At 38.3% G+C, this 13,457-nt stretch overlaps 1 protein-coding gene across 1 annotated transcript; it reads left to right on the top strand.

Annotated features, from left to right (window-relative positions):
* Window positions 1–8,409: 8,409 nt before the first annotated feature.
* On the top strand, window positions 8,410–13,030 carry LOC114319445 (uncharacterized). Its single transcript, XM_082885263.1, has 8 exons — window positions 8,410–8,501; window positions 9,545–9,686; window positions 10,764–10,914; window positions 11,225–11,302; window positions 11,510–11,625; window positions 11,833–11,886; window positions 12,631–12,718; window positions 12,864–13,030. Exons 1-8 carry the CDS (start codon window positions 8,410–8,412, stop codon window positions 13,001–13,003), a joined length of 861 nt encoding a protein of 286 aa, XP_082741389.1. The 3' UTR covers window positions 13,004–13,030.
* The last annotated feature ends 427 nt before the right edge of the window (window positions 13,031–13,457 follow it).

Below are 13,457 nucleotides of genomic sequence, written 5' to 3'. Positions count from 1 at the left end.
GTACGGAATCTATCTTTGAGGATTCCATAGTCACTCCCTCTCTAGACACTACATGCCCCAAAAACTTCACCTCGGTTAACCAAAACTCGCATTTTTCAAATTTGGCATACAATTGGTACTCACTAAGTAAACCCAGCACTACCCGCAAGTGAGTCTCATGTTCCTCTTCAGAGGTTGAATAAATCAAGATGTCGTCCACAAAGACGACCACAAAACGGTCCAAGTATTCCCGAAAAATTTTGTTCATGAAATCCATAAAGGAAGACGGTCCATTGGTCAATCCAAAAGGAATTACAAAGAATTCATAGTGGCCATAACGAGTACAAAAGGCCATCTTCCGAATGTCCTCCTCCCAGACTCTTAACTAATGGTACCCCAACCTCAAATCTACTTTTGAGAAGCAACGAGACCCTCTAAGTTGGTCAAACAAATCATCTATTCTGGGTAGAGGATACTTGTTCTTTACTATAACTCTATTCAACTTGCGGTAATCAATACACAACCGTAATAAACCATCCTTCTTTTTCACAAAGAGAGCCGACGCTCCCCAAGGCGATGTACTAGGGCGAATGAAGCCCTTGTCTAAAAGTTCTTGGAGTTGAATCTTCAACTCATGCAATTCGGCGGGTGCAAATCTATACGGTGACATGGAAATCGGTGCCGTGCCAGGCACTAATTCAATGGAGAACTCGATCCCCAGGTGAGGTGGTAAACTAGTAAGATCTTCTGGAAAGACATCCGGATATTCACAAACTACCCTTGGTAACTCAACACGAGCCCTGTCACTCTCACTATCCAAGAGAGTTGCAAGAAGGCTACTAAGCTTGCTCCTACTACGAGGGTCAACAATTGGCGACAAGGCTCTGTCAACTCAGTTCCACAGAAAATAGAAACGATCACCACCCGAAGTGCACACTGCAACTCTCTGATGGTAACAATCAATCACAGCTTGATAAGAACACAACCAGTCTTTGCCTAAAATGACATCAAAACTCGACATATCTAGCAACACAAAAGAAAATGGAAGTTGACGCCTGACAACTTCTATTTCACAATCACGATGACCCCATTCTAAATCAACTGTACCCCCAATATGTGACTCTACTCTGAGTGGAGGCACTAACCGTGCTACCTCTAACCCCAATGCAGAAGCAAATGCAGTAGTATAAATGAATAAGACGCACCCGTGTCTAGCAATACATTAGCCAACGAATTACACACAACAAAAATACCTCTCATAACTGAGGATTCTGGTAGCTGCTCTGGCACGGTAACAACATACCTTTCAAAATCGCTCAACTTCTTGAGTCAACAATCAATTTTCAAAGCTATCGAAAGATGATTTCGAAAATCATATAGATCTTGCAAATATATATATATATATATAACTCTAAGAAAATCCCTACCTCAAGTTTTGAAAAAGAAATGAGATGAAACCCTCAAAATCAATGGTGTTGAAACTCGATCTTCACCGCACACAACGAAGCCCTCGAGAAGTTAACCAACTTTGTTGAAGAACTTATGGCAGAACTCGAATGGATCTTGAGAAATCAAGGTTTTGATCCAATTTGGCGTACGGAAATGTAGAGAGAAGAGAGAGGAAAGGGTTTTTAGAGAGAGATATACAAAATTGATTTCAAATATCAGATTCACGAATTAATATAAGATGATCCACTCGAGCGTGGAAAGCCCCACTCGAGCGTCAAATACACTTTCCCAGTACTTTTACAGACAGGTCAAATAAACGGTCGCTCGAGTGGACAAGCAACTTCTAATGCATTTTGTATTTTTTCTTCGGGGGCGCTGCCCCTCAACCCCGCTAGGGCGCTGCCCTAGGACCGGCCAAGGGGCGCTACCCCCTGGACCCCCATGAGCTAACCGAGTAGCTCGATCCCCGCTAGGGCACTACCCTTGGACCCGCCAAGGGGCGCTGCCCCCTGGACCCCCGCGAGCTGACCGGGCAGCTCGATCCCCGACATACTCAGCGAAGTGGCAAAACTGGGATCGCTAGATTTCCAGCCACTCTTTCCCAGCCCCATTCCTGGCATGTGTTGGAGTTTGTTCATGAAGTATACAAATTGGGCGTTGACATATAAGCCCTCATCAATGGCCAAGATATTTTATACTACCCGGGTCTTAGCCAATTGCCGTGCACAATCTCCAGCACAAGTGTAGTGACCTCTGGCGGAGGATGCATAAATGAATTCCCGACTATAGCCACCCCCTTCCCATGGGGGTACTTCAGCATTTGGTGGAGAGTGGAAGAGACAGCTTTCACTTGGTGCAGCCAGGGTCGCCCAAGTAGTAAGTTGAAAGTGGTCGGTACACCCAGGACATGGAATTCAATATCCTGTTAAGCTGGGCCAACCTGTACTCTGATCTGTACCATTCCCATTACCTCTCTGCTGGTATTGTCATACACTCGGATCACCTGGACTGTAGGCATGAAATCGGCCGGTTTCAGGCCAATAGCATAAGTCGTGCGACAAGGATAGACGTTGATTGCTGACCCAGTGTCGACCAATACCACTGGTACCCACTTTTCTTGACACTCCACTAATATGAATAGAGGATTGTTGTGTACAGAGCCTTTCAGCGGCAGTTCTTTGTCTGAGAAGGTCAGAGTTGGCGCAGCGCCTCCTGGGAAGACTAATCCCACCAGTTGTTCTGGGGTGGTATCGATGGAAAACTTAGCTTTATCCATCACCGACAGTACAACCTGTCTGTGCACTCGTGAATCCATAAGCAGACCCTAGATAGATATATCAGCTTGAATCTTCTTCAACTGTTTCAACACAGCTTCTTCTTCCAATAGTTTTTCTTCCTGTTTCTCAACCTCTTTGTCCTTTCCGGAGGCTTTAGGTTGGCCCAGATGTGGTGGTTTGAAATATCGGCCACTTCTTGTCATATGGTCGACCTCTTCCACATACCAAGTGCTGTTAGGAAGGACTTCGCCCCAATCTTCATTAGTATGAGCTAGGTGTAGGTCGTCGTCATTCCACCAGATTCCTTCAGCAGCCGACAAGCATTTGTCCGGCTCCGTTCGAATTACCTTCTCATCACAAATTTCCCCTTCAAGGTGTTGGGCTTTTCGAGCTTTCCGGTTGTTTTCACCCATTGTAGACACCCCATTTTTTACCATCCTCAAGACTTGGACGTCATCATTTATGCACTCGATGATTGTTCTTGTTTGTGTTCGTTGTGAGCGCCTGAAGTCCTCGGCGGAACGCCTTGTCTTTGAGCCTCTAAACCTTTTATGTTTTGTGCTTGGTTTTGGACCAAGAGCTTGTTGCCTCCAGTCTGGAGAAGTTCATGACCTATCGGCCATGTCTTGGGCTTGTCGGCTACCAGTGGTGGCCGACGATCATTGGTCTCCTTTTCCAGATGTTTGTTGATAGTTGTGCCAACTATTGCTCACTGAGTTGCATCTTTATACACGTGTATGGTGAGATGTTCACAAGCTCAAGACTTGTTTTTCTATAAACAGAGGGTGTTATCCCCTATTTTTGAGGGTTAGAAGATTTAGACTAAAAATATCTCTCTCTTTAGAATTCTCTCTCTTTCTTGTTATTTTGTACACCTTTGCCTAGTTTCTCTTAGCTTTTGCACATCAACCCTTAACCAAATACTCTCACCTTTGGGCTAAGATTACTTGGAGCTTTGTTTGAGCTCTAGAAGGAGGTTTGAGCTTGGTTTGTTGCCTATTTTGTGCCTTAGCTTCAAGAGGTATAACACTTGTTATTTAAGCTTGTTTTCAATACTTGTTTTGCCATCTTTTTTTTGCTATTTTGGCCTAGTTTTCAATTGTAAAAACCTTTATTTTTTATGACCTAAAAATGGTGGTTTAAGGCTATTTTGTGTTAAGGGGTAGTCCACCCTTCTTGTCTCTTAGCTTGTTAAGCTCTTGTACCATCTTTTCACCACTTTCCAATCAAACGTTTTGGACCTTTGAACCACTAAATCTCAAAGGTTTTTCAGTGGTAAAAATCAACTTTTGAATTCCAAAATTGAAGGGGTTAGCCTCTCCTCCTTGTGTCTTGTTTGCATGCCTAGTTAGCTTCATGTGTTAGCATGTTTTTCTAGCCTAACTTAGCTTTTGTCCAACCTGTTTTTTGCCTCTGTTTTGACCTATTTTGGTTTTTTTTTTTTGGCTACTGAGGTCATTTGAACCTTGTATGGCATAGTTGTAGTGTTAATTTCCTCACCAACTCGGAGTTTTAATGCTTTGAGCACCATTGTTTTGAGTTGAAAGCATGTTTTAGTGTTGTTTTGCACTTCATTTCAGCACTTAAGATTTCTACAATCTCCCTCCATTCTTCACTATTTCATTTGCTTTGAAAGTGGTTTCAAACCACTTGTTTACCTAAGTGTGAAATTGAGGTGTTGCACCTAATGGTTTAATCCCTTAGGGGGTTCATTACCAACAATGTAATGCCTCTTTCATGCCCAAAGAAACTCATGGTTTGAGCCATCTTTCCATTAGAGGACACTCACTTTTGGACTTAATCGATTAAAGAATGAATCGGTAATGTAAAATGAGTAAACAAAATGAACAAGTAAAAGAGGCAAGATAAACATCTTTCATGTTGCATTGCATGTGTTCGAATCGGGCGTTAATTCGAACACAAGGAAAATGGGGCATTTCATACTCAAAGTGATGAAATGTGTCACTTTCCTTGGTCACCATCACCCTTGATCATGCATGATAGGGTGGTGGTTTTTTGAGTCTTGTTTTGCACTCATTAAACTTGTACAAACTTGGTTCTTTGGCCATCATGCATGGAAATTGCTTGGTTGGTGGTTTGAGAGCCAAGAGTTATACTCCTTTGAGTTTGTTTGATGATAAGGAGGGCAACAGTACAGATAACCCCTGCGAATATACTATTTTGCCTCTGTTTGCTCTCTGTTACAGCAAAAAGAAAGTTCAGGGCAGCAGTGGCCGACTAGCCCTCAGCAGTGGCTGACGGCCACCAGCAGTAGCCGACCAGCCACCAATGGTAGCCGACGACCACCATTGGTAGCCGACTGGCTATCAATGAAATTTTGCACAATGTGTTCCTGACGTGGAGTAGAGGCATTCTGGGAGTTGGCAGCACTGTTGGTGTTCAAATATGTGCAAACAGAGGCGTTCAATGGCAAGGTGGTGGCTTTTCGGGTGGAGAAACCGAGCATGCATTCCTCACTTCCCGAGGCCATTTAATTTCTTTGTTTAATTAATTGGCGGTAGCTAATTAATTAGTTTAATTGCTTTCTATTTAATTAGCTTAGTACTTAGCTACTTAATTCGTTTTGTAATATGTAATTAGCTTATTTCAATTGTTATAATAATTAGTTGGTGAAGCAAGTTAGTTAACTTATTCATTTGAACCCTCCTTCGCGAGGGCGTAATATTGTAATAAGTGTGTGTGCGTGTGTGCATGTCTTCCAACCCCACATCTTTCTCCCTTTTATTTAATCGCTTTTGATGGTTGGATTATGGACATTTTCAATTAGCATACCTTATGCTTACATATTTGCATCCATTCATTTTGTCTTGCATGCACTGAGGCTTAGCGCATCATTCAAACTGCATTACAATTTCAATATCTTACTTGAATACGTGTTTAATCGCATGTTGTTCAAATCGAATCATATGCCATATTAGTAGCCTAGCCTATTAATTGCATATTGCACGTGTTGCATTCGACATCTCACATAGTTAGGATCATGCATTTTTCTACCTAGTTTCTGTTTTGGCTTGGAGTACTCTGTAAGTCTTTATGCTTTAGCATACTTGCATGCGTGTGATTGCCATATTGCCATGATTAGCATGCTTGTCATGAGGCTATGTGCTTAAATGCTAAACTGCATGAATGCCTGTGGATGAAGGCTTGTTGTTTGAATTGGAACAATTCAACCAATGCACGTTTTAAGCCCACTATGTTTGGTGGCAAATCCGCATTTTTAAGCCCACTTAAGGTGGCAAATTCAAACCATTTTTGCAAACAAACATGAGTTGAGTTGTTCCAATTCTTGCGATTTTAGTCTATACTTGCTTGTGCGCATCACATAGTAATGTTAGCTAATAACCAGAACAAGAACACTATAATGTTTATAAAAAAAACATATCATGATTAGTAGAGGCCGATTTTTGATCAGGCAAGTGGAGGTGTTCATTTCAGGACCTTCCCCTCTCATACCTAAGTTCCCGAGCCGAGGCAACTTTGGTGATGACGGACACGTCACCTTCGACACGAGTCAGGGTTTCCTAAATTTCCCCCAGAATAAAATATTTAGTTGGCGACTCCGTATTTGGCAAAACAGTCCAATTTTGGCATTATTTGATTTAAAATCGATTTTCCAAAAAGATTTGCCGGATTTGGACTCTTTGGTGTTTATTAGTTTCACATTGCACTTGTGAGATTAGATTCAGAACCACGGGAGTCTGAACTGTGAGGCCTTTCTTTCAAACCTTTCCGAAAGGTGGGGCGCGGAAAAAGGTGAGTCCACACCCATTTCTTGCTCAAAACATTTCAGTGCGGCTTCTTGCTTTGTATGTACAGTTCTAACAATACCCAATTCCTGAGTCAGTTGTTCTACACCAGTGTTTTCTGGCAGTTTACCCTTCACATCGGCCATTCTGGCCATTGTAGCGATTCCCGCTTTCTATTCTTCCAACTTCAATTCAATTCGCTCATCTCTATCGGGTTCATCACTTAGCCATCCAGAATTGTCTGTCGACCCGTTCAAATCAAACCAATCAATATGCACATCCCCTTGATCTTGCTCCTCAAAGAACTGCAAATTGTCTATGTCCTCCTCTAGGTTGGCCAGATCATCTAATCCCTAACTTGGGCCATCCTTTCGAACTACACAAACCTCCATCTCAGTCAGCAACACCACTTCTGGTTTAACTTGAGTGATTGGCACAATATAGCAGTACGGGTTGTACACCTCTCCAGATAAGTCCTCACAGCCCTTGGGCAACGGACACTACAAGAATTTACACAATTGCCGACCACTTTTGCCGACCAAAAATCTTTTGGTTGCAAAAAAATGGCATTTGGCGACCAAATATTAATTAGTCGCGAATGATCATTATTTTTGGCGACCAAATATTATTAGTCGCAGAAGGTTATATTTTGGCGACCAAAAAATGAGTTGGTCGTAGAAAGTGGTATACTTTTGCCGACCAACTACAAATTTGGTCACGAAAGGTCACATATTTTTTGGCGACCAAAAATTTGGTCGCCAAAAACTTATTTTTAGCAACCAAAAAAAAACTAGTCGCCAAATGTTGTACTTTTAGCGACTAATATTTTAGTTCCCATTGATTGAGATTTGGCGACTAAAAAAATTTGTTGGCGAAGGTACCTTTTCTGCGACTAATATGATCTTTTGATTGTCAAAAATTTGGGAGGAAAATTTGAAACGTGGAAGACATAATAAAAAAATTGACTTGCTCTCCCTCTCCCTCTCTCACCGTTGCCCACAATGGATTCTCTGTCTCTCTCTTTGCTCTCTGTCTATTTCTCTTTCTCTTTGACATTCAGATAAACACAAACCCTAGGCCACCATTCAAAATCACTACCACCAAAAATGTCTCACACCATGGTCGTGTCGCTCTGTTTCCCCACTGTGAGGTCCGCGGCAAACTGGCCAAAGCAGAGAGCAAACACGAAGAAGGCGCTAACACGAAACAAAACAGGAGCAGTGGCGGAGCAGCAATGGGTTTGGCGGAGAGAGGAAGGATGTTCGGTGGTAGTGTGTCGAGCCGCCTACACTCTACCATTGCTAATCCTCTCAATCTCAGACCTCTTGCATCAGATAAACACGTTCTCTCTCTCTCTCTCTCTCTCTCTCTCTCTCTCTCTCTCTCTCTCTCTCGTTTCCCCAATTTCAAACCCTAACTATAATTTTCAACTTCTCAGATCTTTTCCCCTTCATTGTCCAACCTCACCATCTCATTTTTCAAAAAACGTTTCAATTTCGTTATTGCTATTGCGATGAAGTTCTTATTCTCTCTCTCTCTCTCTATATATATATAGTGTTTGTGCTTGTGTGTTTGGTCTATCCTTACCAGGTACATATATAGTGTGTGCTTGTGTGTTTGGCCTCTCCTTACCAGGTATTGATGAACTCTACATCTATATACATATACACACACACAATAGAGTGTTTGTATGTATCAATGATAGTAGTCATATGGTCTCTCCTTAGTGTTTGGCATGCCTATAAGGTGTTTGTTTTTTGGTCTATGTTAAAATGTTTGGAGGAAAGAAAGAAAGAAAACCGCATTGAATATCTAATTTGCGATCTCTGTCACTTTTGGGTAGGGAAGGGAAAAGGAAGTCATGGAATTTGATCCTGTCGGCGTTGATGTGGTTGGTTTGGGGTGAAAGGAACCAACCAAAAAATGGAACAAAAAATATGTCGAAGGCTGGAGACAAGAAAGCAAAGACTTCTGAAGTAGCAAGGGAAGCTTCTCTAGATCCTCTGGCACAGAAGCTTCAACAACAAAGGTGATGGTTTGTTTCCTGCTTGGCTTAAGAAAAAGAAGTTGCAATACATCACATTCATATAACATAGTTTAACAATATTAATTACAATATGCTCCATTCTTTCCTTAAGTAGTAAAAACAATGCTTAAAAAATTCATTATATAGTTATGTCAACTATTAGGAAAAGCAGTTTGATTTTGTCTTTCCAGATCCATTGCATGGGGGACAATTTATGTAGTTATGCTTAAATAATTCATTTATGTAGTTGTGTCTTAATATTTTTATTTCCTTTTTTCTTATTATTGCAATAAATCAAGGCCAAGGTTCTGATTCTGTAGTGCTTAAATGGTCTTTGTTATATATCATGAGATCCCAATCGTACATGTTTATCAAATTCAGTTTGGATTTCAAATGAAATTCTGAATTTTTTTTGGTATGATGTTGACTGTTCCGTTAAGTTTATCACATAGTGCTTCTTGCATATGAATTGTGCACTTGAAATATTAGTTTGGTAATTGTTATATTTAACAAGTACTTAAATCGGTTCTAGCAATTTAGCATCTTTGTACATCTTTTATATAAACAACATCACATGGAGCCACTTGCTGACAGATTGTGAACTCGAAATGTTCTCCTGGAATTCATTATTGGGAATTATTTTGTTTGGTTTTAGCCATTGATAATTCTTAATTGTTCTTTTATGTTAATGAGTTGCTGATAGATTATGAACTCGAAATGTTCTCCTGGAATTCGTTATTGGGAATTATTTTGTTTGGTGTTAGCCATTGATAATTCTTAATTGTTCTTTTATGTTAATGAGTTGCGACAATGCTTACACTATTATGTAAATCATTGTTTTCTTTGTCAGTTCATGTTTCTGAACTCCATTATTTTGAGCAGTAGTGTGTTTTTGTACGTCCACATAATGTTGCCATTTTCATTTCTTCTTCATTCATTTCTGTTTTCTCGAGTTTGGAAGTTGAGAAGTCTAAATTTTCCGTGGTTGGCATTATTTCTTGTAACAATGTACCTAATGTTTTGTACCATTGCTTCTCTTATTGCAGAATTGCTGACGAGGGCGATCCTAAATCTAGTGAAGAACTATTTACAGAGAGTGAGAAGTCCCTTGACAACTTAATTCCCATGTCTGAAACTGACTTCTTAGAATATGCTAACCTCATTTCTCAAAAATTGCACCAATATGAGGTATCTTTAATTCCCAAGTTAGGGCCGACCCTGAATGTGATATAATCTAACTGAAAAGTACATGATAGAATATCTCTAAGGTAAAAGATCATTTAAATTATATAGAGCATTCAAGAACCTTATTTTTTAGTTTGTTTCTCTGAAAAGTACTTTTTAAATGGCAAGTTGGCAATCCAATGATGGCAACTGTCTTGGTTTACTATTTTTTGTTGTTGTTGTTGTTGTTGTTGTTGTTGTTGTTGGTTTCCTTCCATTTTTATTTTATTTTCTTTTATTATTATTTATTTCTAGGCTTGTTTTAGCATTGATTTTACTTTTGTTGTTGTCAATTATCATTGAAAAAATTCCTTTTAGCAATGATTTTACTTTTGTTGTCATGACTGTATTGTCAATCATGGGCCTCTGAATTAGATGGAAGACTCTATGAGGTAATTCAGTTAAAGGGGATATCAAACACCCTGTGATTACTGTATTAGTTTGTTATACTATTTGAATTAAGTGGAAAGGGAATATAATGCAACAAGACTACGTCTTGGTTTTAACAACATTGACTTCTATGATTTATGAGTGTCTTTTGCGTTTGTGCATACTTACATCTAAGCCCAACTGATGAGTTGTACAGAATACTGGGGAATGTGTAAAGTTTACGGATTTATGTTTGATCTGAAATTTGTAATTCTGGTAATTTGACATTTGTGTAGATTTTCCCTTCAATAACTAAGTAAATTGTGCATTTGATGGCATGACCTTCATTAAGGCTTGCCATTCGTAGGATGGATTTTTGTTTGATGGCTATCTTAACTTTACGTATTTTTTTTATGATTTGAATTTTTTAATTTTTTAAGATTAGGGTGATGTGGGAATTCGTCAAAGCATGGGAAATTAAGCTTTTTCTTCTCTCAAGCTTCAATGGTGCCACTTATAGTCTTTTGTGCTTGTTTGAAGTTTCAATATTAGATTGACCTCTTCAAATACAAAACATGGTTAGATATGAAATATAAATAATTTTATGCTTATATTTTTGACAAATTTAATTTGGGGATAGCAATTTTTGAGTATACTATACTTGATTGACAGGGAGTGCACTTGCGTGTTGTGGGAGTATGTGATAGTAAATCATTACTTGTTGTATCAGATGTGCTCACAACGGAGTTGGATAATACCTCTCTGACAGAAGTTTGCCAGGTCAAGTTGAAAGGCTCTTCTCTACTGACACTTGGTAATTCAGGTAATTCCATTATGTTTTGTTTTTTGATTTTTGCTTTTTCTTAATATATAATTAAAAATAAATAAATAGCAATGAGTAAGGAATACTATTTTATGGCTTCTTTTATTTAGGCTTACAGAAAGAATTATTTGAAGAATAAATTTTTGTCTGATCTTTGACCTTTTCTTATATGTATATGTAATTGGTGTTTTATAAATGATATATTAGCATACTAACAACAAAAAATTGAAAAGGCTCAAACTAGTGCTATTGGCTTATCAAAGCCAATCAACATGCTTACACTTCTTGTTATTGTCGGGTACTTGTGTAGGTCAATGCAAGGTATTTTCAAACCCTGAAGCTATGGGAAAAATCATCGATGTTGCAACTCTTCTGGGTAGATCTATAGGTTTGTACACATTTGAGCTGTAATATTGGTTCTCTTGTTGTGCATTTGAACGTTACCAAACTTTTAGAGATGGTGTTGAATAAGGTGGTGACATAGCAGTTTATCTTCCCAGCATTTGTTCTGTTTACTATCCCATGTGAACTTAAAAAAGAAGTGCCAGCATTCAACTTTGTCTGGAATGATTGCAAGAAATAATTGTTGCAACAGGTTTGGCATTCATTGATTGCTCTACCAGTTCTGAGCCTATTGGAGTGCTAAACCGAGTGGTAGATTTGGGTTGTTGTGTTGTGATGGCCAATAAGAAGCCTCTTACTTCTTCAATGGTAACTAATCCTTTTATGCATTTCTTACGCACCCTAGTTTGTTAATGGATGCCTTTTGATGTTTCTGTTTGTGATAAAGGTAATGATAGTATGTGGTTGTTGTTTGATTGTTCTGCTTACCATGACAAATTGTGGGGAAAATTTTCATATAATATTTCATCTGCTTTCTGTTGTCTGAAGAAAAGTTATTTTTTGTCTGGATTGCAGGAAGATTATGGTAAGTTGCTTGCATATCCACGTCGCATTCGACACAAGTCAACTGTGAGTGTTCTTTTTACTTGGTTGGTGCAGATAGAAGTGCTTTTACACCTGGAACATAGATAACATATGAATGTGATGGTCGGAGACTATTGTGCAATAGTGAGTGGACAGATGATTATGACTTGCAGATCAAAACTGAAATTTTTGCTAATCTCTTCTTTGTCTTTTAGAGCTAATATTCAAGACTGAAATTGTGATTCAGTTGATGAAATTATACTAAATTGAAATACATTGTTGCATTCTTTCACATATTACTGCAATTACGAACTAGTTAAGATGTATAAAGTCTCTTAATGTAGGTTTAAATATTTCAGCTTGTATGCTTTCTGTTTGATGTAGAGATGGGTCTGCCAATATTAGCATTCAACCAGTTATGACTTATGAATGTCTTCCACACACTGTTTTTAATCGGTTTGTAATAAATTGGAAGTGGTTTTGGTGGTACTTGGAAGACACTGTTTGTAATAAATTGGAAACCTCTTTACGGAGTCTTGTTTTTAATATAAACTCTTCTAAATAGTTTTGGCCAATTAGTTGTTTCATTTGGGAAAAACCATTTATCTTGAGTAGATCTTGCTCCCTAAACCTGCTTTTGCTTCTCCTATAACTATAAAAATTTCATTGTTTCTGTTAGTTTTTGTTTATAAAAATTGAGCTTGATAGGATTAATCATTTATAGTCTGCATAATTTCATGCTGTGATATTTAATAAAAAATAATAATTTCATGCTATGACAACTGGCAGGTTGGTGCTGGCCTCCCTGTTATAGCATCCTTAAATTGTATACTTTCATCTGGAGATCCCGTGCACCATATCATTGGGAGCTTAAGTGGTATAGCATTTATTTTTATTTTATTTTATTTTATTTTTTTTGAAATGTCTTATTTCTTCTTCACACTTGCTTGCATATATCGAACATGCTTTGTTTTTTAAGTTGTAATTTTATCATTTTGTTTCATATCCTTGTATGTGAATAGGTACGCTGGGTTATGTAATGAGCGAGGTAGAAGATGGAAAGCCATTCAGCCAAGTTGTCAAATCTGCTAAAAGCCTTGGTTACGCTGAACCAGGTTTAATAATTTATGGTGTTACCATTTTAATAAATCAGTTTAGCTGAATTCTAGGATTCTTCTTGGTATAGAAAAGCCATATCTAAATAATTAGTGATATGGGTCCAAATCGACAATTATAAGGTCTTTTTTACGTTGACTGTTTGTCTAAAATGCCTATGGCATTTTATTAGTATTAGATTAATGAATTTATTTGTTTCTTAAACTTTTTGACAGAAAGCATATATTCTGTAAGAATTTTGCGTTATACATTACTTTGATATCTATATATGATGCTTGGTCATTTCTTGTTTGTTTGTTTGTTTCTTGAAATTTTTGTTCTCTATTGAAGGATTTCTGCTACCATATATCTTTTTTTTTTGCCATTAGTTTCTAATTTGTTATAGGAAAGTGAATGACTTCCGACCATTGTACAAATGAATGTGATTTTTTTTTTTTTTTTTTTTGGAGTTTTCCTTGATTATGGTTAAGGAATTTTGTTTTCTATTATTATTTTTAAGG

The sequence above is a fragment of the Camellia sinensis genome, chromosome 8, assembly GCF_055761805.1.
Source record: "Camellia sinensis isolate YWXY chromosome 8, ASM5576180v1, whole genome shotgun sequence".
NCBI classification, from domain to species: domain Eukaryota; kingdom Viridiplantae; phylum Streptophyta; class Magnoliopsida; order Ericales; family Theaceae; genus Camellia; species Camellia sinensis.
Note: the sequence above shows the minus strand (reverse complement) of the source record. Positions and strands in the feature narration are given on the sequence as shown.